Genomic DNA, 23,262 nt, shown 5'->3' on the forward strand with positions numbered 1-23,262 from the left:
GGAAGGGGAGGAAGAGGGAGAAAGAAGGAATAAGAAGGGAGGGAGGGAGGGGGTAAGAAGAAGAAAGAAGGGAGGAAAGTGAAGAAGGGAGAGGAAGAGAAAGCGAGGAGGAGGAGGAAGAGGGAGGAAGAGGGGAAGGGGAGGAAGGAGAAAGAGAGGAGGAAGGGGAAGGAAGGGGGACGAAGAAGGGGAGGGGGAAGGAGGAAAAAGAAGGGAGGAAGGAAGAGGAAGAAAAAGGGAAGTGAGAGGAAGAAAAGGGAAGGAAGAGGAGGAAAGGGAGGAAGGGGGAGGAAAAGGGGAGGGAAGGGGGAGGGAAGGAGGAGGAAAGGCAGAGGAAGGGAGAGGGAAGGGGGAAGAAGGTGCTCTGACCCAACCTCCCCGTACTTGTTTTTTTTTTTTTTAAGATTGTATTTATTTATTTGACACAGAGAGATCACAAGCAGGCAGAAAGGCAGGTAGAGAGAGGGGTGGAAGCAGGCTCCCTGCTGAGCAGAGAGCCGGATGCGGGGCTCGATCCCAGATCATGACCTGAGCTGAAGGCAGAGGCTTTAACCCACTGAGCCACCCAGGCGCCCCTCCTCTGTACTTCTGATTCTCAGGGATGGCACTTCGCCCCCAAGGTGGCAACCAGCCCAAGTGTTTTAAGGCACTTAGTCAGTCTTCAGTAAGCAGAAAACGTATACAGAAACTTACGGTCTAAAAACATTTTCCAATTTCGGAAACCATCAACGAGCTCACCAAGTCCCGTAATAATACATAGGAACAACACACCAGAACGACACGCAACACACAACCCAGCAAACGTACCGTGTTTCCACAACACGCCTCTATTTAGGGAATCAGAGGGTAACAGTGAGCGCACTACTCACACCTACAGAAACAGGAACACGAGATTCCTGTGAAGTAGAATAAATGTCTTTCACACAGTAACAATCACATGGACAACAACCAAAGGGAAAATAGAGTCTGATCTGTTCAGAGGGTCCTAGATAACCAGACATGACAAAACGTACATGCAAAGCCACAGACAAGAAACAGAGCCCCCTTTAAAAGACAGAAGTATTGACTCTTCCTACCCCAATTCCAATAGCCCACAAACCATCGCCTCCTAGGAACGGGGAAATGTATTTCCTCATTTCTTCTGGCAACTCCACACAAGGCCAGCACAGACCTGAGGACAGAGTAGGCAACCTGCAGGACCCACGGCTTCCAGGAACCCCACATCACCCTAGGGCCAAGTCCTGGGGCCACGAGCCACAGACACATGTACAGTCCATTCTAAAGTTCCCCTGGGGTGTCCGAAAGGGGGTTAAAGTCCAAGGAGCACGGCTCTGCAGACAGTTAGCCCTCCATCGCGCTGTCTTAGTCTTCAAACAGCACTCTCCCAGGGACACATGCTCCATCGGGCAGCATGCAACTCCTGATCTCGGGTTACGCCTCCAGCCCCATGCTGGGTGCAGAGAGGACTAAAGAAACAAAGCCTGGGTGGCTCAGTGGGTTAAGCCTCTGCCTTTGGCTCAGGTCATGATCTCAGGGTCCTGGGATCCAGCCCCACATCGGGCTCTGCTCAGCAGGGAGCCTGCTTCCCTTCCTCTCTCTCTCTGCCTGCCTCTCTGCCTACTTCTGATCTCTGTCAAATAAATAAATAAAATCTTAAAAAAAAAAAGGTCAGTAAACTTAAATATACATGTACATGTATGTAAATAAGTAAATAAATAAACAGCAGTCCCCAGATGTCAAGAAGGGTTTACTGCTCAAAACCACCTGTGAAGCAGGCTCCCCTAGGGTCCTCATTTAGAGAGAGGCCCAGAGGGGCCCTGGCCTATCTTAAAATAACCACCAACCTCTGTCCTTCGGCCTTCCGCCCCTCGTTCTCCTCTGCACGCCCCATGCCTCCCAGTAGACTTGACACTGGTGTTCTCCCCAGGTCTGCCCCTCTGGTCACTGCTGGCTGGTTCCCAACGCCACTCCCCTCTTTTCCCTTGCAGACAGACCTCAACCCTTCCTTTACTCATTTAATTCAGCACGTATCTAGGAGGCCACTACATGCCAGGCCTGCTGGGCACCTTCCCCACGTGGGTAGGAATGCAGACAGAGACAACAAATAGGAGAATAAGTAAAATACGGAAGCTGTTAGACATGCTAAGTGCTAAGGAAAAGAGAATAATGGGACAAGGGGAACTGAGACCCCCGCAGGGAAGACTGTGTGTCCTCCCACTCAAGGAGACTGCTGTGTCCCCAACAGCCCCCCGCAATGCAGCCAGCTCAAGCCACCTGTGATGCCTCCGTTGCCCAACCCTCTCACCCCCACACAAACATGGCTAATGAAGGGCTCTTCTTAAAGAGGGACATGGAGACACTGGCTGCCACAGTCAGGACCATGAAGAGAACAGCCTTGCGTAGAGTGGAATAGATGGGACCAGACCTGAACCATGCTGTCAGGAGGCACCCACCTAGGGCGTGTCTGTGTGAGATGACACATGTCCTTTATTCCTGGAGCCACAGACGGTTCCCCTCTCACTGCTGAACTCAGGCTGTATCTCCAGCACCAGGCCCAGAGGGCACCGCGCATCCCATGCTGTGTTCAGAAATAGGGCTCCTGCCTCCCCATTGCTTCCTCCTGTCCCCACAACCAGGCCCTCCTGCCTCTCCCACACCTATATTCAGCCCAGAGGTCACTCCAGCTCTGCCCTGCCAGGGCCTGTGTCTCTAGCGCCTGCACTCCACCTCCTCCAGCCTCGGCCAACCACTGCAGCTGGCCTCCAGACTGCTCTCCCCACCCACTCCTGCCCTCTCCCCAGGGGCCCTCTTTCTAAACAAGAGATCTTATCACCTACCCCTGGACTTAACCCCTTTAAGGCCTTCCAGAGACTCTGGGACTGCAGACACCCGCCCCTCCAGCTCAACGCCCTCTCTCCTCCCACTCAAGACTCTCCCCACGGCTCCCCATGGCACCTCCACCTGAGACCCTCCCTCCTCTCCCAGCCCTTGCTTCACTAAGCCCACTCAGCTTCAGAATGTGGGCTGAGAAGTTACAGAAGAGGAGAGAAGAACCTTCCCTGAGGGAAACTTCCCTAACTAGGTCGGGTTCCCTGTTACACAACCTCAAATAATCTCTGCTTTTCTTTCACAGCGTTTGTATCAGCTGGCAGTGCTGGCAAATACCTGTTTAATAACTTAAGAAAGGACAGAAAATGTGCCAGTCTTGCTTATCATCTGTCCCCAGCACCGAGGACACTGGCTGGCCCGTGGAAGATACTCAGATGAACACTGGCCGGGTGGCGAGAGGCTGAACCAGAAGCGAAGCCTGGTCCTGTGTGGCTCTGACCACATGCAGCTGAGGCAGGGACAACGACCCATCGGAAGCCGAACCCGGCAGAGCACGCGGCCAGCAACAGGCAGCCAGCACGCCATGGGCCACCGCAGACCGTACTACTCAAAGAGCAGCTCACGGGCACCGTGAGTGTGATGAGTGCAACCACCCGGGGCCACCCTGGCCCCTGCAAGCCACAGGGGCAGGAGACGCAGGCCACAAGGCAGCTTCTCAGCTTTCAGGGGCCACCCTCTAGGGGAGTAACTGGAAGCTTCTGCCAAAAGAGGTGAGTGATTTCCAGAAGCCCAGCCAAGGACGCTCTGCTCATCCCTCTATTACCTACTTGGGGTGCCACAGAAAAGCTCTGTAATGCTAAGAAACCCTGACTCAACTCCTAAATATCTACAATTCCAAAGCCCAAGACAATAACCTCACATTTCCCAGCACAAAAATTAAGCCTTGCCAGAAGTTAGGTATGTGGAAAGTAATCTGTAGAGCTGGAGGTGTAATGGCACTACTCCTAGCAGAGAAAAACGAAAAACAGATGCCTAGGACGGCAACATGGCGGAAGATTCTAGAATTACAAAAACCTAATCTACATGGACATTGTCAAAATACGAAAACTTAACACATACAAAATGCAAGATAAGGCAAGCGAAACCAAATCATGTGTTGACACAGATTTCCCACAGTCAGTATTTGGGGGAGAAGGGAAGGGGGTGGCAGTCTGTGTCCAGACCTGTCCCCCAACTGTGTGATGCTAACAAGTCTTGCTCCACTCACCACACAGGACAATGGCAAGGCCAGTGAGAGAAGCACCAAGTCTGTTCACAGACGCCTGTGCCGGACGTGGGGGACAGAGAGGAGCTCAAACAGAGCCCAGTGCGGTGAGGACCCAGCCACTCTCCACCCTCTCCTGGAAGTCCACGGGAGGAACACTGCTCTGCTCGAGGCAAGGCCCTGACAATCCCGAGAGGCACAGGGCACATAAGACCCTCACTCAGAGTAAAGAACAGAGGATGTGATGGCCGCCAAGGGAATGCCAGATGACCAGCCCAGGAAGTGAGGGGGCAGCAGTATTATACCTGGAAAGAAAGGCCTGGGTGAGGATCTGACGTCGACTGGAGGCAGGAGGCCGAGTCAGGGCAGACCTGCAGAGCTGCTCCCGAAGCAGGACAGTGGCCCAGCGGCGGGGAGCTGAGCCCCAGGACGGGAACCGGAGCCAGGACACAACCAGGGATGTTCCCGAGCTCGTGGACAGAAAGAACTATTGGCGGGTGCGTAGAGACTAAACCAGTGAAAAGGTCCAGGGACTCCAGGAAAAGCCCGAAGCTGTGTTAGAGAGCAAAGGCAGCCGCAGTGCGCTCCCAGCGTCCTCTAGGAAGGCTGTCTGCAGTCAGGACCGACGCAGAAGGCCTGTCTCAGCCAGACCAGGGCTGGCTACACAGGAGCATGGAGGAGGCGGAAGGAAAGCACGTGGGTGCACCTTCCACAGGAGAGAGTCCAGAGGAAGTCCCTAAAGCTGGAGAAAACAGCTAGAGAAGGCAAGAGCCAGGACGGGGAGAAAGGACTGCGAGGGGACTGTGGCAGGCACTATACCATCAGACAGCTGAAGCTCTACACACAGCAACAGTAAAACTAAACTGAAAGATAATAATAAAGTACCAAAAGACAGCGGAGCCAGCTGAGGCTACCGAGTAGCAGGGCTGTGTCAGAAGAACAGGCCAGGGCACCTGGGGGCTCAGGCAGTGAGGCATCCACCTTCCGCTCAGGCCGTGGTCCTGGGGTCCTGCAACTGAGTCCCACATCAGGCTTCCTGCTCAGTGGGGAGTCTGCTTCTCCCCCTCCCACTCCCCACTGTTCGTGCCTACTCTTTCTCTTTCTCTCAAATAAATAAATAAAATCTTTAAAAAAAAAAAAAAAAAGGAAGAATGGACCAAGGTATGTGGTCCAGGCTTCTTCTCTGTGTTCCTACCAGACAGACGGCAGTGAGGACAGAGGGCAGCCCTGAGGCCTCCCGAGGGGCCAGCAGAGGCGGCCCCAAGGAAGCACTTGTGAAACTGTCAGAACAAACAGCAGAGTGAGGGACAGTGACGCTGAGACGTGACTGGGTCTTTAAAGAGATGCAAACATTTTCTAAACTCTCAAGAACGACAGCTCTCTGGCTGAGACCCCAGGACCAGGAGCAGCAGCATCGCCTGGAACTGGTTAGAGACACATCTCTCACCAGACCCCGCTCAGACAACACAAACCATGCACCACGTGGTGGGCCCAGCAGTCAGTTTCGACAGGGTCTCCAGGGGATTCTGACTTGTGCTAGCTCTGCCATCAGGCAACAAACTGGACACCTCAGCAGTTCAGACCGCTGTTCTCAACCAGTGCTCAGGGTCCCAGCAACCCTCATGTCCCAGGTGTTCTGCAAGATCAGAAGAGACTCAGGACATTCCCAGACATTCTGCTTTCTTTGATCGCACCTCATGAATGCACAGCGGAGGCTTCCACAGGCTGCGTGATTCCACAGACTGCTTGCAGAAGATGCAGGAGTCCTGTTCTCTTAGATGCAGTCAGATATTTAAAACACTTGCAAAAATGTAAAACAATGCCACTCTTCTCACTATTTCAGCATATTACTAGCATCTTTAAAGATTGTCATCGGGGCACCTGGGTGGCTCAGTGGGTTAAGCCTCTGCCTTTAGCTCAGGTCATGATCTCGGGGTCCTGGGATCGAGCCCCGCATCAGGCTCTCTGCTCAGTGGGGAGCCAGCTTCCCTCCACTCTCTGCCTGACTCTCTGTCTGCTTGGGGATCTCTCTCTCCGTCAAATAAATAAATAAATAATCTTTTAAATAAATAAATAAATAAATGAAAATTTATAGTGTGATTAACATAAACATGTAAGGGATTTTTAAAAAGATTTTATTTATTTATTTGACAGAGAGAGATCACAAGTAGCCAGAGCGGCAGGCAGAGAGATGGGGAAGCAGGATCCCCGCTGAGCAGAGAGCCCGATGCGGGACTCGATCCCAAGACCCTGAGACCACGACCCGAGCCACAGGCAGAGGCTTAACCCACTGAGCCACCCAGGCGCCCCTCAAATTATTCTTTAAATTTTACAGTGGATTTCACATATTTCAAAATAAAAAGAACAATGTGGGAAGTTCATAGACGCTAACATGTACTTTGTCTTGTAGTGTATGTTAGATCGTGCAGCTTTTATGGATCTTAAAGGTAACCAACAGAAAGCAAACACCCTCCGTTCCCAAACAAGTAACAGGCATGTTCCGCGTGGACACAGGCTCCCGGGTTAGTCACGCGGCACCCAGTGTGGCGCTTGTTGGTTCATGGATTGCACAGGGTCGAGATTACCCCTCCCTTAGACAGAGGGGTTTAAACAGGAAGTTAAGAACAGCTATAAGGTGAGACCATATTCTTATTTATCAAGGGATTTAAGCATCCTGTTCAGTGTACCGATTCTCTCAAAAGGAAGCTGATAACGAGCTCTCTTTCCTTCTCTATTGATAGGGTTCAAACAGATAAATAAATGTTTGAATAAATACATGACGGGAACTTAGAAAGACTTAGGGTGCCTAAAAATTAATTTCCTATTTGTGACTGGTCCTATTATCACTGCCACTGAGGTAGGACGTGTTTTCTGTACAGTTAAGTATGTGTTGTGACCTTCTAGTGATGGTCAGTCCTCACTGAGCCCCTTGAAACCCTGGGCTGCTGGTCCGTAAACTGAGACCCCGCCCACCATTCAGTGTTATCGGGACCCAAAAGCGCTTCTGTTTATGTGAGTTTTATCTGTTGATCTGGACTCTCTTAGGAAGTGAAGCTGAAAAAATACGTGAAATGTGTTTTTATTAGTCAATTAAAAATAATCCCTTACAGGGTGCCTGGGCGGCTCAGTGGGTTAAGCCTCTGCCTTCAGCTCAGGTCATAATCTCAGGGTCCTGGGATCAAGTCCCACATCGGGGTCTCTGCTCAGAGGGGATCCTGCTTCCCCCTCTCTCTGTCTGCCTCTCTGCCTGCTTGTAATCTCTCTCTGTCAAATAAATAAATAAAATCTTTAAAAATAAATAAAATTTTAAAAACTTTCAAAAAAGAATAATTCGAAGGACATTTGCTATCCCTCCTCTACATGTACCAATCACTAATGTCCTTCCACATTTGCTTCCTATCGCTTTCTACACACCTGGACTTCTGTGGCAGAACTGTTACAACTAAGCTGAAGGAGGGGGCCTGGCCCGCTCAGTCGGTATATGGTGCGACTCTCCATCTCAGGGTTGTGAGTTCGAGCCCCGCAATGCATAGAGATCACTTAAAAATGAGATCTTTTTATTTTTTTTTATTTTTTTTAAAGAATTTATTTTATTCATTTGACAGAGAGAGATCACAAGTAGGCAGAGAGGCAGAGAGAGAGAGGAGGAAGCAGGCTCCCCGCTGAGCAGAGAGCCCGATGCAGGACTCGATCCCAGGACCCTGAGATCATGACCTGAGCCGAAGGCAACGGCTTAACCCACTGAGCCACCCAGGCGCCCCAAAAATGAGATCTTTTTAAAACATAACTAAGCTACAGGGGCACCTGGGTGGCTCAGTGGGTTGAGCTTCTGCCTTTGGCTCAGGTCATGATCTCAGGATCCTGGGATGGAGTCCCGCATCGGGCTCTCTGCTCAGCGGGGAGCCTGCTTCCTCCTCTCTCTCTGCCTGCCTCTCTGCCTACTTGTGATCTCTGTCTGTCAAATAAATAAATAAATAACATCTTTAAAAAAAAATAAGTAAGCTTCAGACACCGTCACGCCTCCCTAAACGCTCCCAGCATATATTTCCTAGGAATGAAGACCATCCTCCTACACAAAACCATTATGACACCACTGACCTCAAGTAATCATCTGTCTTCAAATTTCTCCAATTACCCCAATAGTGGCCTTCACAGTTGTTCTGCTTCCCTTTAATCCAGTTTCTAACTGAGAACCAGTTATTAGTTGTCACAATTCCCCTCCTCTGTCTGGAAGAGTCCCCAACCCTTTTTACGACACACATTTTCAAGTGTCCAGAGCACTGTCGAGTGCCTTGCGGTCTGGGTTGTCGGGTTCTCTCTCACTATCCGATGTCAGCAACAATGCCGCCCGCCCCACCACACCCCTACCCTCCATCACACCCGGTCAGGTGGACTTGGGCAGACCTCTCTGTTGTCCAGTTCTCCTTTTCCGTTGGGCTCCGTCATCTGTGGAATGACACTCTGGAACGCAGCTCCCACTGTCTCCTCCCTCAAATGTTTACACCGTGGTTTCTGACAACCACTGGCCATCCTCCCTCGAATCAATGATTACCTTGGTCGTCACAGAACACTGATGCAGGAAAACAATACACGAACCTCCAAGTCTGTCGCCTCCCACCCTGGTGATCATTTGTCAGTTAGGTCTGTAAGGAGCCACGCGCCTTTGGGCTGTCACCAGGACTGTGTGTGCCACAGACGTTAAAGTCAATGTACCCTTTATCATCATTACTCTTTTCCGGCGCTCCCAATGTCCCAGATTTGCCCACTGGGAACCCATTCAAGCTGCTCCATTTCTGACATGTCCCCATCAATTTTTGAACACTTCCTTGCTTTCTGGTACAAGATAATCCAGGCTCACATTAAATTCTGCCCACCTCAAACCTGAAATAAGGCATTTCTCTGAGGATCCCTGGTTCCTTTAGTGGGGAATGGTGTCTGCAACCATGATCTAGGGCTTAGGTGTACCCACTGCTACTAATGTCACTGCTCCTAGACCCTCTCTGAGAACCGAGCTAGATTATTTGATTAGTTTACATCATGTCTTCCTACTGATACCCTCAGGTTAAATCCCAAGACAACAGGGTTCTCCTTCACCTTCTCCGTACCACTTATACCCTTTCTGCTGGAGAAGCCTGGTTCCCAGCACCTGCACACACATTTGTTCTATCCGACACACACTGTGTTGATCTATTAACGAACCTACTTCACAGTAAGTTTCTTTGCAGCTCTTTTTTTCTTCTGAATATAACTCGCTAAAGGTATACAGAGTACTGTGTTCATGGGACTTGAATTAATCTTTCCCATGTGGTTATGTTATTAATTCGATATACTTCCAGGTTCATTCAATTTGGTTTTCTTTATATCATGGTTATCTTAATTTGTTTTTGAATATGTGGAGTATCTGGATGACCCAAGGTCAAAGACACAGAGGCATCTGAGTAGCTCAGTGGGTTAAGCGTCTGCATTCAGGTCAGGCCAAGATTCCGGAGTCCCAGGACCCCAGGATCAGCCCTGCATCGGGCTCCCTGTTTAGCAGGGAGTCTGCTTCTCCTTATGACCCTCCCCCTGTCCCATGCACACGCGTGCTCGCTCTCTCTCTCAAATGAATAAAATTTTTTTTTAAGATTTTATTTATTCATTTGACAGGCAGAGATCACAAGTAGGCAGAGAGGCAGGCAGAGAGAGAGAGAGGAGGAAGCAGACTCCCTGCTGAGCAGACAGCCTGATGAGGGGCTCGATCCCAGGAACCTGAGATCATGACCTGAGCTGAAGGCAGAGGCTTAACCCACTGAGCTACCCAGGTGCCCCCCCAAATGAATAAAATCTTTAAAAAAAAAAAAGGGCAAAGATACATGAAAAGGTAGACTCAGACAAGTCTCTCCATCCCATATACCATAAACCCTGTCCCCACCCACTTGGGTAAATTACTTAAATTAGTTCCTTGTCTATCCTTCCTGCATTCATTTCCTCTTCTTTCTAATTTTGCTTTCTCCCTTTCCTCCCTCCACCTCACCTCCTTACAGCCAGCTCCCGCCGGCCCTGGTGAATCTTAAACCTTGATGAGCTGAGGATCTTGAACACCAAACCAGGAAGACAGATGAGGAGGAAAAGCCTCCTCACCTGTCTGGGGGCCATCAGGTGTGGTTTCTTTCCTTCTTTTTTCTTCTTTAAAGTTTATTTATTTTTAGTAATCTCTCCCCCCCAGCATGGGGCTCAAACTCACAACCCTGAGATCAAGAATTGCACACTCTTCGGACTGAGCCAACCAGGTCCCCTGAGGTGTGGTTTCTCTCCTTTTTATTTTGTGGGGTTTTTTTCTTTTTAAGATTTATTTCTTTGTGAGAGCAAGTGAGCAACCCCGACATCATGACATGAGCGGACATCAGGACTCAGATGCTTAACTGGCTGAGCCCCGCAGGCACCCCGTAAGGTGTGGTTTCTTAGTTATGCTTATCAAATCTCTTCATCTGAGCCGAAGTCTGTCACTTAGGGCTCTGCACCTCAGATCCCTCTTTTCTTTTCCTTCCTTTCTTTTTTAATTGTGATAAACCAACCATTTTAAAGATTCCAGCTGTATCATGTGACATGACGTACATCCACAGTGTTGGACGACTGTTGCCGTCATCCATCTCCAGGACTTTTCCAACTTCCCACTAAGCACGACCTCCCCTCCAGCCCTTCCCCTGACCTCCCCTCTCCTTTCCCACTCTCTGGTCTGACTCCTCTAGAAGCCCCCCAGCAGAGGGTCCCACACCCACTCTTTCTCACCACAATTCTGCATACGGACTTGCTGCTCTTCCCACTTAACTGCATCTTGGGCCTCCCTCCCTGCCAGTGTGTACAAACCTTCCCCTTTAGCTCTGCAGCTGCACCCTGTCCTGTGAACAGACCTCGCTCTTCTTGGATGGACACTGAGGTTTCCATATTTCATTCACAGACAATGCTGCAGTGAACACCTGTGTATCTGGTACGTTTTACTTGTGGAGGGACATCCTCAGGGTAAATCACTAGAAGTAGGACAATCAAGCCAAACGGTCAGTGTGTGTGCAGATACTGCAAACCCCCCTTGATAATAAGGCCTGTACCACTCTGCACCCGCACCAGCAACATGAGAGCACGTCTGCTTCCCAACAGCCTCACCAACAGAATGTGTTCAAGTGTCTACACTGTTGCCAACAAAGATGAGGGAGAAATGCATCTAAGTGATTTTAATTTGCATTCGTCTTCCTTATCATGAATGCGGGTGAGCATATTTTCACATGTTAGTGGCCATTTGTGTATCTTTTCCTGTGGGACGTCTTAATATTTTTTATCCATTTTTCTACAAGGTTTTTGTCTTTTTTCTTCTGATTTTAAGACTTTATTCATTTATTTGACAGAAAGCTAGCACGAGCAGGGCATACAGCAGAGAGAGAGGGAGAAGCAGACTCCCCACTGAGCAGGGAGCCCAATGTGGGGCTCTCTTCCTCTCCCTGCCCTCCTGCTCGTGCACACTCACACTCACACTCTCTCTCTCTAAAACAGTCTTCTGAATAGATACATATAAGAAATTTAATATTACAATATAATCATTAAGCAAAAATATATGTGAGTGTGTGTGTGTGTGTGTGTGTGTGTGTGTGTATGATTAATCAGCTGGCTGGCAGGCAGCTTAATCAAAACAAAAGGTTTACAAACGCCCCTAGCTCGCTCACGACGGTAAGATGCCAAGCACACTGTTTCGTTTCCCCACGGTTTAGGGCAATAATGGTCTTTACAGTGCCCAACAATTCCTCTTGTCCAAACACATAAACTACCTACCTATAAACAGACTTGCCAAACAGGTGCGACACACCATTCATAGCCTAAGGTGATTAAACTTGCTTAAAGAGAAACCCGAACAAATGATGTGAAACGAAAAAGAACAATGACTCCATGAAGCCTCTGACACTGACATCAGGGCTGAGCTCCCCACGCCGTGTCACCCCAACTCAAACAGCGCTATCGGCACAGAGCTCACTTCTGACCACAGCAGGACTATTTAGCTGTGGGCACAGAAGGCTCTAAAACTTTGGTAAAAAATTGTTTAATCATCCAACAAAAGAAAAAGTAAAATAGGTTATTTAACAAACTAGAGTCCCAAGAGCTGTATATTCTTGAATCCTCTGAAGGCATGGGTCTTTAGAAAATTACTTAGCAGGGGACGCCTGGGGAGCTCAGTCAGGGAAGCACCTGCCTTCGGCTCAGGTTGTGATCCCGGGGTCCTGGGAACGAGTCCCACATCCGGCTCCCTGCCTGGTCAAAGTGTGGCCTGCCCCTCCCTCTCCCACTCCCCCTGCTTGTGCGTGCTCTCTCTCTCATCCTGTCAAATAAAGAAATAAAATCTAAAAAAGAAAAGAAAAGAAAAACAAAATTACTTAGGCTTTGTTCTCAGATTTCAGCATTCCAAAAAAAAGGGGGTGCCTGGGTGGCTCATTTGGCTCAGTACCCAACTCTTGATTTCGGCTCAGATCATGATCTCAGGCTTCAGGGATGGAGCCCCATGCTGGGCTCCACACTCAGCCGCGAACCTGCTTGAGACTCTCTCTCCCTCTGCCTCTGCCCCTCCCCCCACTCAGGCTCACGCGCACCAACACACACGTGCTCTCTCTCCCTCCCTCTCTAAAATAGACAAATATTTCTTAAAAATTAGCTAGCATTTCAAGAAAAAACTAGAAACAGCTAAGATTTTACAGTTTTAGAAGTATCTGGAGTTTCATCAACATACAGATGCTATGTGCATAAGGGGCTTCTGCCCTACTATGACACTGGTGACCATGCTCTATTCAAGCCAATAATGCTAAAATGTGGGGCGCCTGGGTGGCTCAGTGGTTTAAGCCTCTGCCTTCAGCTCGGGTCATGATCTCAGGGTCCTGGGATCGAGCCCCACATCGGGCTCTCTGCTCAGCAGGGAGCCTGCTTCTCCCTCTCTCTCTGCCTGCCTCTCTGCCTACTTGTGATCTCTCTCTATCAAATAAATAAATAAAAATCTTTAAATAAAAATAAAAATTTAAAAAATTAAAAAAATAATAATAATGCTAAAATGTTACTTGGCCCTTCAGTCTGTCCCCCACTGAGTGTCACCCACACTACCAGATGCCCACATATGTCCCTGCAGAGGAGGGGGCGGCACCCATTCAAATCCTGCCACTGTGAGCCCAAGACTGAGCTTGCCCAAAGAGCGGCTTAGAGACAAGGAGCCAGAACAACTGTTCGAGCGGCACAGACAGAACATTCCACGTTAACTCAATACTCACTCTGGTTTTGAAACTTATGACACCCAAGACCACCACAAGATCACAACCAGAGTAATACCAACCTGCCTAAAATTGCCTAAATGTTTGGACGGAAGGGGCGCCTGGGTGGCTTAGATGTTGGGCATCCACCTTTGGCTCAGGTCATAATCCCAAATCATAGCCCCAAACAGGCTCTCTGCTCAGCGGAAGCTTGCTTCTCCCTCTTCCACTTCCCCCTGCTTGTGCTCCCTCTCCGTCTCTCTCTCTACCCAACAAATTAATAAATAAAAATCTTTAAAAAAATATTTGGATGGAAACACAAAACTGTACCTTCTGGAAAAATTTCTTCTCCTCCCCAACCACGATACTGAATCATTTATCTACTGGTCTCCACTCCTGAAAATTGCAGGGCCATGCTTTTCACCAGAAGTTCTCAGAGTTACTTGTGTTACGAGACACTGAGGAAAGCACAACGCCCACCACGTAGCCAGCCGTCAAGAATCACAGACACTCTCAGACTATGCATTTTACCAAACACCAACACAGATCGACAGTCTGTCTTTGATAAGCATCTGAACAGTGTTCTCTAACAGTTCCCTAACAGTTCATTAAAGGGGCGCCTGGGTGGCTCAGTGGGTTAAGCATCCAACTTGGGTTTCAGCTCAGGTCATGCTCTCGTGGTCCTGGGAATGAGCCCCATGTCGGGCTCCCTGCTTATCAGGGAGTCAGTTGGCTTGTCTCCCTCTCTCTCTGCTCCTTCCCTTGGCTCCCTTTCTCTCTGAAATAAATAAATAAATCTTTAAAAAAAAAAAAGTTAACGGAAAACCTGAGTTTCTTTAGATGTATTCTGTAAATTGATCTAAAACCTTAACTAAGTCAAAGTAAAACATATAAGTATCTTATCTTTATTTTTTTTAAGATTTATTTATTTGACAGAGAGAGAAACGGAGAGAGACAGTGAGAGAGGGAACACAAACAGGGGGAGTGGCAGAGGGAGAGGGAGAAGCAGGCTCCCCACGAAGCAGGGAGCCTGATGCAGCTTGATCCCAGAACTCTGGGATCATGACCTGAACTGAAGGCAAACACTTAATGACTGAGCCACCCAGGCGCCCCAAATATCTTATCTTTAGAGTGTAAATTTTGGGGCACCTGGGTGGCTCAGTAGGTAAAGTGTCAGCCTTTAGCTCAGGTCATGAGCCCAGAGTCCTGGCATTGAGTCCCACACCGGGCTCTCTGCTCATCGGGAAGCCTACTTCTCCCTCTCCCACTCCCCCTGCTTGTGCTCCCTCTCTTGCTCTCCGTCAGATAAATAAATAAAATCTTCAAAAGGGGGGGGGGGCGGGCATCTGGATGGTTCAGTGTTAATAAGCCTCTGCCTTTGGCTCAGGTTGGGATGGAGCCCCGCACTTGGCTGGGGGGGGGGGGGTCTGCTCAGCAGGGAGCCTGCTTCCCCCGTCTCTCTGCCTGCCTCTCTGCCTACTTTTGATCTCTATGTCAAATAAATAAATCTCTTTCTTAAAAAAGAGTGTAACTTTTATTTCTAAAGATTGTAATAGAATTTTTTCTAGATTTCCTTTTTACACTGTTTGAAATTTATAATACATATATAGGCACTACTTTCCAAGACAAAATAAAAATCACTAACATAACAAAATTTGGCCAGTACCTCAAATGAAACCTACAAACCCTCTCATGCCACACAAATACAGCTTCCCAATACACACATGTACACACACAAACAACCATAACTAATTTTTAGGGTTTCCTTCAAGACTCTTCCACGTGGGTAACTTTTACACAGTTAAAACCGTGGTATACAGGGCGCCTGGGTGGCTCAGTGGGTTGGGCCTCTGCCTTCAGCTCAGGTCATGATCCCAGGGTCCTAGGATTGAGGCCTGCATTGGACTCTCTGCTCAGCAAGGAACCTGCTTCTCTCTCTGCCTGCCTCTCTGCCTACTTGTGATCTCTCTCCATCTGTCAAAATGAATAAATAAAATCTTAAAAAAAAAAAAAAAGGCCATGGTACATATACCACTCTCCTTGTCTCAGAAGCACTAATCAGAAGTACTTCTGGGACTGTCATTCTCACTTTTAAGGGTTACGTAACAGTGTTCAGGGGATCCCTAATTCTTCTGCCCAATATTTCAATTTTTTTTTAAAGATTTTATTTATTTATTTGACAGAGATAGAGATCACAAGTAGGCAGAAAGGCAGGCGGGGGCGGGGTGGACAGGCTCCCCATCAAGTAGAGAGCCCGATGCGGCACTCGATCCCAGGACCCTGAGATCATGACCTGAACTGAAGGCAGACACTTAACCCACTGAGCCACCCAGGCGCCCCCATCAGCTGGGTGCCCCCAACAGCCTGATCTGGGTGGTCTACACGGAATTAAATTCCTCCTATATGTCAGATCCTATGATGGAGTAGCCCCTCGCAATTCTAAATCCTCCTGGAAACAACTAAACTTTAGGTTTCCTTTAGGCAACTGGTATCAGAGATCTCCAATTTCAAAAGACAGGTCAAAAAGCAGGTTCCCAACAGGAGAGAGAGGACTTGGACCGTTTTTGTGCAATGAAGCATTTATGACATATATCTTAATTTACATTTAAATATGTTGTAGCTGGGGCACCTGGGTGGCTCAGTGGGTTAAGCCGCTGCCTTCAGCTCAGGTCATGATCTCAGGGTCCTGGGATGGAGTCCCGCATCGGGCTCTCTGCTCAGCAGGGAGCCTGTTTCCCTTCCTCTCTCTCTGCCTGCCTCTCCGCTTACTTGTGATCTCTCTCTGTCAAATAAATAAATAAAATCTTTAAAAAAAAAAAATACGTTGTAGCTATCTCTGGGAAGTGAGATTACAAAGGATTTCTCTCACTTTGCTACTGATATCATTCAGTTTCCTCTTTGTAAACAATGAACATCCATAATGTAATTTCGCTTCTATCCAGAGTGATCTTAGCTGTGTACAGTCTCTGTGGGGTTGTGCAGGAAAAAGTCTGGAGGGAGATGCACTACAATGCTAAAGGTGTTTCTCTCAGAACAGTGGGATCATTGGTTATTTTTTTTGTTTTACATGTTATATCACTTTGCATTTTCCAATTTTTTAATAATAAGCCTGTGTTACTTTTATAATATGAAAAAAGCCATTTTAAAACACTAACAAAGTTGCCTGTGATCCAAGCACAGAAAGGAACGTCACCTGCCTTTCAGCAATTCCTTCAACACACAGACGCAGAGCCGAGCACACACACCCCACACCAGCTCCCACAGGCACCTGCTCCCACACCTGTGTTCGTTCCCTCTCCCACGCAGATACACTCACACTCAAATTCAAGGCTAGGAGAGAAACGGGAAGGACATTGCCTGTCCCTAGGAACTTCCAGCTGCTCACCAGCAGAGGTGCGGGACGCAGAAGCAGGGAGACCTGAGCACCGAAACTTCCCTCAGCAGCCTACTTACACAAGCGCGGAAGAGGACATGCCTACAAGGTCACTGGAGGGCATCCGGCATTTCAATGTGTAGGTGCTCTGGAAAGCATCAGAGACTATCAAGATGGAAACATGTATGTGTGCGTAATCTCAAAATGTGGAGACAGGGGCGCCTGGGTGGCTCAGTGGGTTAAGCCCCTGCCTTCGGCTCAGGTCATGATCTCAGGGTCCTGGGATCGAGTCCTACATCGGGCTCTCTGCTCTGCGGGGAGCCTGCTTCCTCCTCTCTCTCCCTCTGCCCGCCTGTCTGCCTACTTGTGATCTCTGTCTGTCAAATAAATAAAATCTTTAAAAAAAAAAAATGTGGAGATAATCTTTATGATTATAATTAATTCCTTTGAAAAATAAAGCCAAAAGAAACAAATCCTTTCCTACAATGCTCCTCGAAATTTACTTTACAAATTCCTTTTAGGATGAGCTGGTCATAGCTACAAAAGCATCAGCCCTCTTGATGTGGGAAATGATGTCAGAAGAAAAACTATTAAATTTCGATACAACCTAGAGCCCCAGGCAGAGTGACATTCCTCCAGGGCCTCAATGCTGACACTGCTGAGGGCCAAAGGCAATCCTAGCCCAACCTCTCTTACCTCCTCCCCATCCCCCAACCCACCCTTTAAGTCTACTCTAACATACAAAAACTCCTTTGCAAACTCCCTTTATCTCTACCCCTGAGATACATGTTAGCAATCATCCCCCAAGCATGTGGCCCACTGCGACACACACCTGAAGAGTCTCATGACTCAGGTTTTATTGGACGGTAATAAACGACCTTTACCCAACAAAGGCTAGCCCCCTCAAGGTCCTGAAAACCTTGCTTCCAAAATTCCTGAGACTTAACGCTTTTCTTAACCCCCTCCCAACTTGAAAGTAATATAATGGGCCACTCCTCACCACGCCAGTGCAGGTCTTTCTGCCCACAGGTCCTGGCCTCCTGCTTTAACAAAACCACATTTGGGGGGGGGGAGGCACCTGGGTGGTTCAGTGGGTTAAGTCTCTGCCTTCGGCTCAGGTCGTGATCTCAGGGTCCTGGGATCAAGCCCCACTTCGCACTGGGCTCTCTGCTCGGCAGGGAGCCTGCTTCCTCCTCTCTCTCTGCCTGCCTCTCTGCCTACTTGTGATCTCTGTCTGTCAAATAAATAAATAAGATCTTTTAAAAATAAATAAATAAATAATAAATAAATAAACCACATTTTTGCACCAAAGGCGTCTCGAGAATTCTTTCTTGGCCGTCGCCTTCGAACCCTAACATTCTTTCCTACATCCCTCTCAGTATGAAGGGGTCATATGATGAAGACTCTTCAGAAACGGTCGAGGCCTTAAAAATTACCTATCCCAACCTGGCAACTAGCGCCTGGGTGGCTAGGACCACAAGGTCCTGTCCCAGCAAGAGCAATGAGAAAAGTCCCCTGCAGTCCTTCCTTTCCTTCCCTCTGCTGACTACTGCCAGCCCCGTGTCCCATTACCCCACATCTGATCTACCGCCAGATGATGTAAGGGGACCCACACACACCATGACACTGCTAAAGAAAGACGGACACAGCAGCCGTCTGTTTTATAAGCAGGAGCTGCTGCCATGAAAAATTCAGGTAATCGGCTTTAATAATTTAAAATTCCTCCTTCACACACAGGTTACTCAACATGCTACCTTCGCATAGCTGACCGCACCCGAGAACAATCTAGCTGCTGTCATCAAGAACGGTAACGTGACCAGCCTCGGAACCTCATGCATGCTGTATTTTGAAATCTCACGGCGGGGAGTACAGAGACTTAGGGTCGTTGCTGCTGTCACCCACCTTATCTCTTCCCAGGGCCTCTGAAAAACCCGGGCTGTGTCAGGCAGAACCCTTATCTCTTACAGACACGCACTTCGGTCACCGACGGCGAGGTTCTCGGTCAGGCACACGCTCCCCACACGCGAACCGGTGGGGCTGCGCAGAGGCAGGGAGAAAGCGGAGACTGCACTGCGGCCTGGGATGGGGTGTCACTAAACTGCTCCCTCTACTTCTGGGGTGTTCGGGGCTTTTCGTTTTAAGTTTAAAAATACTCATCACGAGGTGGAATTCTTCAGTTTTCTTTAAAACTACTTCACTTTCGGGGCACCTGGGTTGCTCAGTCGGTTAAGCCTCGACTTGGGCTCAGGTCAAGATGGGGGTTCCTAGGATTCAGATGGCAGGAAAGGGCTCTGTGCTCCGCAGGGAGTCTGCTTCTCCCTCTCCCTCGCCCTCCACCCCTACTCCGGCACATGCACACGTGCGCTCTAATAAATAAAGTCTTTAAAAATAAACAGACTACTCCACTCTCAGTATTTTTTCTCTTAGCTCCTCTATAATGCATTCTGACATCAGACTTGGAAAAAGCAATCCTGAGTCATAATAAAGGCCAGCAAAGCTTACACACAGGCCCAAAAACAAGCCCTTCATCACTCTGTAAAAGATCCGCATCAAAGCAAGAGCTCTCCTCCACCGTCCCGGGAAGCTTGTCCAAACCAAGTCCTGGTACGGAGACCACCACGCCCGGGACCACCTCTTCCAGAGCAGTCTCAGACAGCAGGGCGGGGATGCCACAGATCTCCCCATACACGGCCATCCCCCCAACCCCAAGTCACCTGGGCTTTGCCCCCAAATTTAAAATTCCACCAGGAGGGGCACCTGGGTGGCTCAGTGGGTTAAAGCCTCTAACTTCGGCTCGGGTCATGATCCCGGGATCCTGGGATCAGGCCCCCGCATCTGGCTCTCTGCCCAGCGGGGAGCCTGCTTCCTTTCCTCTCTCTCTGCCTGCCTCTCTGCCTACTTGTGATCTTTGTCAAATAAATAAATAAAATCTTTTTAAAAAATAAAATAAAATTGCACCAGGAAGGGGGTGCCTGGGTGGCTCAGTGGGTTGGGCCGCTGCCTTTGGCTCGGGTCATGGTCTCAGGGTCCTGGGATCGAGTCCCACATCAGGCTCTCTACTCCGCGGGGAGCCTGCTTCCCCCTCTCTCTCTGCCTGCTGCTCTGCCTACTTGTAATCTCTCTCTCTCTCTCTCTCTGTGTCAAATAAATAAATAAAATATTAAAAAAAAAAAAATTCCACCAGGAGAGGGGTACTTGGGTGGCTCAGGTTTCGGCTCAGGTCATGATCTCAGGGAGGGTCCGTGCCCTCCCTTGCCCTCCCCCTCTCCTACTCTCCCTCATCGGTGCATGCTCTCGCTCCCTCTCCCCACAAGAAATAAATAAAATCTCAAAATTCCACCAGGAGCTATCAGAGCAAAGAATTCCGATTCATTTCTATTATGTGATTACAAGAAACCTTTTCCCCACTGCGATGAACAAGGACAGTTACAAAAGGTGTTTCTCAAATGAAAAGGACTTTATGGGAGTCAGTAACACGAAACTCTGTGGAAGTATTTTCAGAGACCGAATCTAGTAATCTGGGAGCCACCTCAAGATTGTGAGCTCATCCCTGCTCGAGTACGGACCATGCATGAGGGCTTGCGAAATTATTCATCCGTCCCGGGCTTCCAGTCCCTGCCTGCACAGAGAGATGGAAAACGCCTGCCTAGGGCATCTGGGTGGCTCAGTAGATTAAAGCCTCTGCCTTTGGCTCAGGTCATGATCCCGAGGTCCTGGGATGGAGCCCCGCATCGGGCTCTCTACTCGGCAGGGACCCTGCTTCCTCCTCTCTCCCTCCGCCTGCCTCTCTGCCTACTTGTGATCTCTGTCAAGTAAATAAATAAAATTAAAAAAAAAAAAAAAAAAACAACCCTGCCTACTACCGCCCCAGAAACAGTGGCAACAGAGTGCGGTCTCAGAGCCAGGTCCGGGCAAACAAGAACAAGTGGACTACCTCCCTAGCACCTCTGACTGGTGTGCGGAGGAAGGCTCTGTCTGGAGAGAAGACACAAGGATGCCCACGGTGCTCTGGAGGCCAGCGGCACAAAGGAAAAGCAGGAAAAGACACTGGCCCAGCAATCGCAATCTGTGCCGCCCACAGTGCACGCGGTCAGTCACACAGCTCTGTGCCCAACAGACTGCGAGGTGGGGCCCGTCAGAGCAATGTCTTCGACACAGACCAAACACAAGCAGCGGGGACCCCGCCGATATGGAGGCCCACACTGACACGCCCATCCTCCCGGGCTGACCACTCAGGGCAAAGAGCCGCGAGGGGAACCCACATCTTCACACAGACAGCTCCGACAGCTGGAGTCGCCCTGGACACCAGTTGGCGCGAAGGTCCCTCACGGAGGTTTCCGCAGGTCACAAATGACCCCCTCAATACCAGGGGATGAACTGCACCTCCTGTCCCGAAGCCCTCGCAGCTGGACCGCACTGTGCACTCGAACCCCACTTACAAGTGCCCGCAGACAGGGCAACGCCAACACCAGCAAATCAGCGTGCTAGGGGCCCTGCAGGGTTCAGTGCCAACACCAGTAACCTACCGGGTGTCTCCCACGACCCTGCCCGAGCGCCTTTCTCTCCACACAAACTTCCCCAGGAGCTAGATCCAGGCCAAGGACAGATCCGAACGCCCCTCCTCCGCGACTGCCCGCCACCCATGACACACCGCACTGGGCACTCGTCTCCTGTCTGCACCTCTGGCTCCCGCAGGAGGCGGCGCGCGGACGGCGCTGGGCTCCTGGTACTCTGCGCCCTGCTCCCGCGCCCCTTCCTTGGCGGCCAGTTTCCCTCCGTCTCGCACTCAAGGGTAGCACGGAAACTTCCCGCCTTCGCTCACGAGCAGCCGAGGCCGAACGCGCGCCGCCCCGTGCGCTCAGAGCAGCCTGTATCCGTTCGCACGATGTCCGGCGGCCCGCGCTCGGGCCTTTGCGGTGCCTTCAACCGAGCGGCCCAGGACCCTCAGCTCGGGGACTCGCTGGGCCCTGCTTCACTGCGGGGCTCTTCGACCCGGGCCCCTTTACGCGTGGCCGGGAGCTCCCCCCGCGGGCAAACACCCAGTCTGCGCAGCTCGGGAGGACGGGGTGGGGGAGGGGCAGGGACCGAGTGAGTCTCCCCAAACCGGGGAGCGGAACATCGGCGAGCCGGCCCGCGCGGCCGACGGAAACGAAGACAGCGCGCGCTGCCCGGCCGCGGAGGCCCGCCCGGTTACCTGCTCTGCCCCGTAGACCGTGGCGAACTGGACGAAGTCCTCGATGCGGACGAAGCCGTCCCCGTCGCCGTCCAGGGCGTCGAACACGGCTCGAAGGCGGGGACCGTCCTCCGGACACGTCGCGGGCTCGCTCGGGAGTGGGCAGGTCTGGCTGAAGTCCGAGGGCCGGTCCGGCTGCCCGGGACCCACGTCGAGCGTCAGCTCGCCCACCGCGGGCGAGGGAAAGCCGGGGAAGAAGTCGACCTCGCCCCTCACGTGCCGGCTGTGCCTGGAACCCTGCACGCGGAGAGAGGGGCTCTCCGGGCGAACCGGGGCTCCGTAATCAGCTGGCTCCTCAGTCCAGGACAGAAGCGGGCCGAGTTCAGGCAGCTGCCGGTCGGGGCCGGGGCCGGTGCCAGCGCAGGCGGCCCGAGCCGGCAGCAGGTAAGAGGTGCCCGGGCCCGGGGCAGGCGCCCAGGCGCTCTCAGGGCGCGCGTCCGGCCCCGGGGCTCGCCCGGCGCTCAGGTCCGCCCCGGCATCGGCGCAGGCCGCGGCCCCCGGGGGGCCGGGCTCCGGGCGCGGGGCGAGGGCGGCCCCCGGCCGGTCGGGCCCGCCGGGCTCGGCGTTGGGGCACGGGCCGCCCGCGGGGGAGGCCGGCCGGCCCGGCTCCATCTTCATGGGCGCGCCCCCGGCCGCGGCGCAGGCCCGCGAGGCCAGTGGTGCGGCGGGCGGCGCGGGCAGCAGACAAAGGCGCTCAGGGCGCGGCGGCGGGCGCGGGCATCCCCGCGGCGGCGCGGGCGGGCGCGCGCGGGGCGCCCGGGCTGCTCGGGCTGGCGCTCTGGCCCTGCTCCGCCCTCGCCCATCTTCGCGCGGCGCCTCAGCTGCCCTCGGCCCGGCGGCGCGGCGGGCGCGGGCCCATGGCGGCGGCGCGGCGGGCGCGGGAGGGCGCTGAGGCGGCGGCGGCGGCGGGGGCGGTGGCGGCGGGGGCCGAGCCGGCAGGCGCCGCGGAGGCCTCTGAGGAGGACGGAGAGGAGGCAGCCAAAAAGGTAGCTGAGGTGCCCGCGATACCCGAGCGAACTCCGCCGCCACCGCCGCCGCCGCCGCCGCCGCCGCCGCCGCCCGCGCCCCGCCTTCCGTCAGGCCTGACGTCAGCGCGTAGCGGCGCCCGCGGGCCCCGCCCCTCGGGACCCTCCTTAAAGGCGGGCGCTGCGGCCCAGGAATTCATTGCTGGTGCCGGTGGGGGGAGGGGTTGTCTCCTGTCGGCTGGCGGGTCGGGTCCGGTCCCGGGGGTGTGTGTCACCGCCCGGGCGCGCGAGGCGTGGTGGGACGCGCGGCGCCGGGCACGGGGCAGGACCGCCGGGTGGGCACC

At 51.6% G+C, this 23,262-nt stretch overlaps 1 protein-coding gene across 3 annotated transcripts in view; it reads right to left on the reverse strand.

Annotated features, from left to right (window-relative positions):
- Positions 1-22,996, reverse strand: part of RAB11FIP3 (RAB11 family interacting protein 3) — a 77,868-nt gene extending 54,872 nt beyond the window's left edge. The window contains exon 1 of one of the 3 annotated variants that reach the window (XM_032327609.1): positions 21,915-22,996. In XM_032327609.1, the coding sequence (XP_032183500.1) occupies positions 21,915-22,571 (657 nt within the window). In that variant the 5' untranslated portion in view covers positions 22,572-22,996. The remainder of the gene's footprint in view (positions 1-21,914) is intronic. The other 2 variants (XM_032327610.1, XM_032327612.1) reach the window with 2 other exon arrangements.
- Between the last annotated feature and the right edge of the window lie 266 nt (positions 22,997-23,262).

Source organism: Mustela erminea, chromosome 20 (genome assembly GCF_009829155.1).
Source record: "Mustela erminea isolate mMusErm1 chromosome 20, mMusErm1.Pri, whole genome shotgun sequence".
In the NCBI taxonomy this organism is placed as follows: domain Eukaryota; kingdom Metazoa; phylum Chordata; class Mammalia; order Carnivora; family Mustelidae; genus Mustela; species Mustela erminea.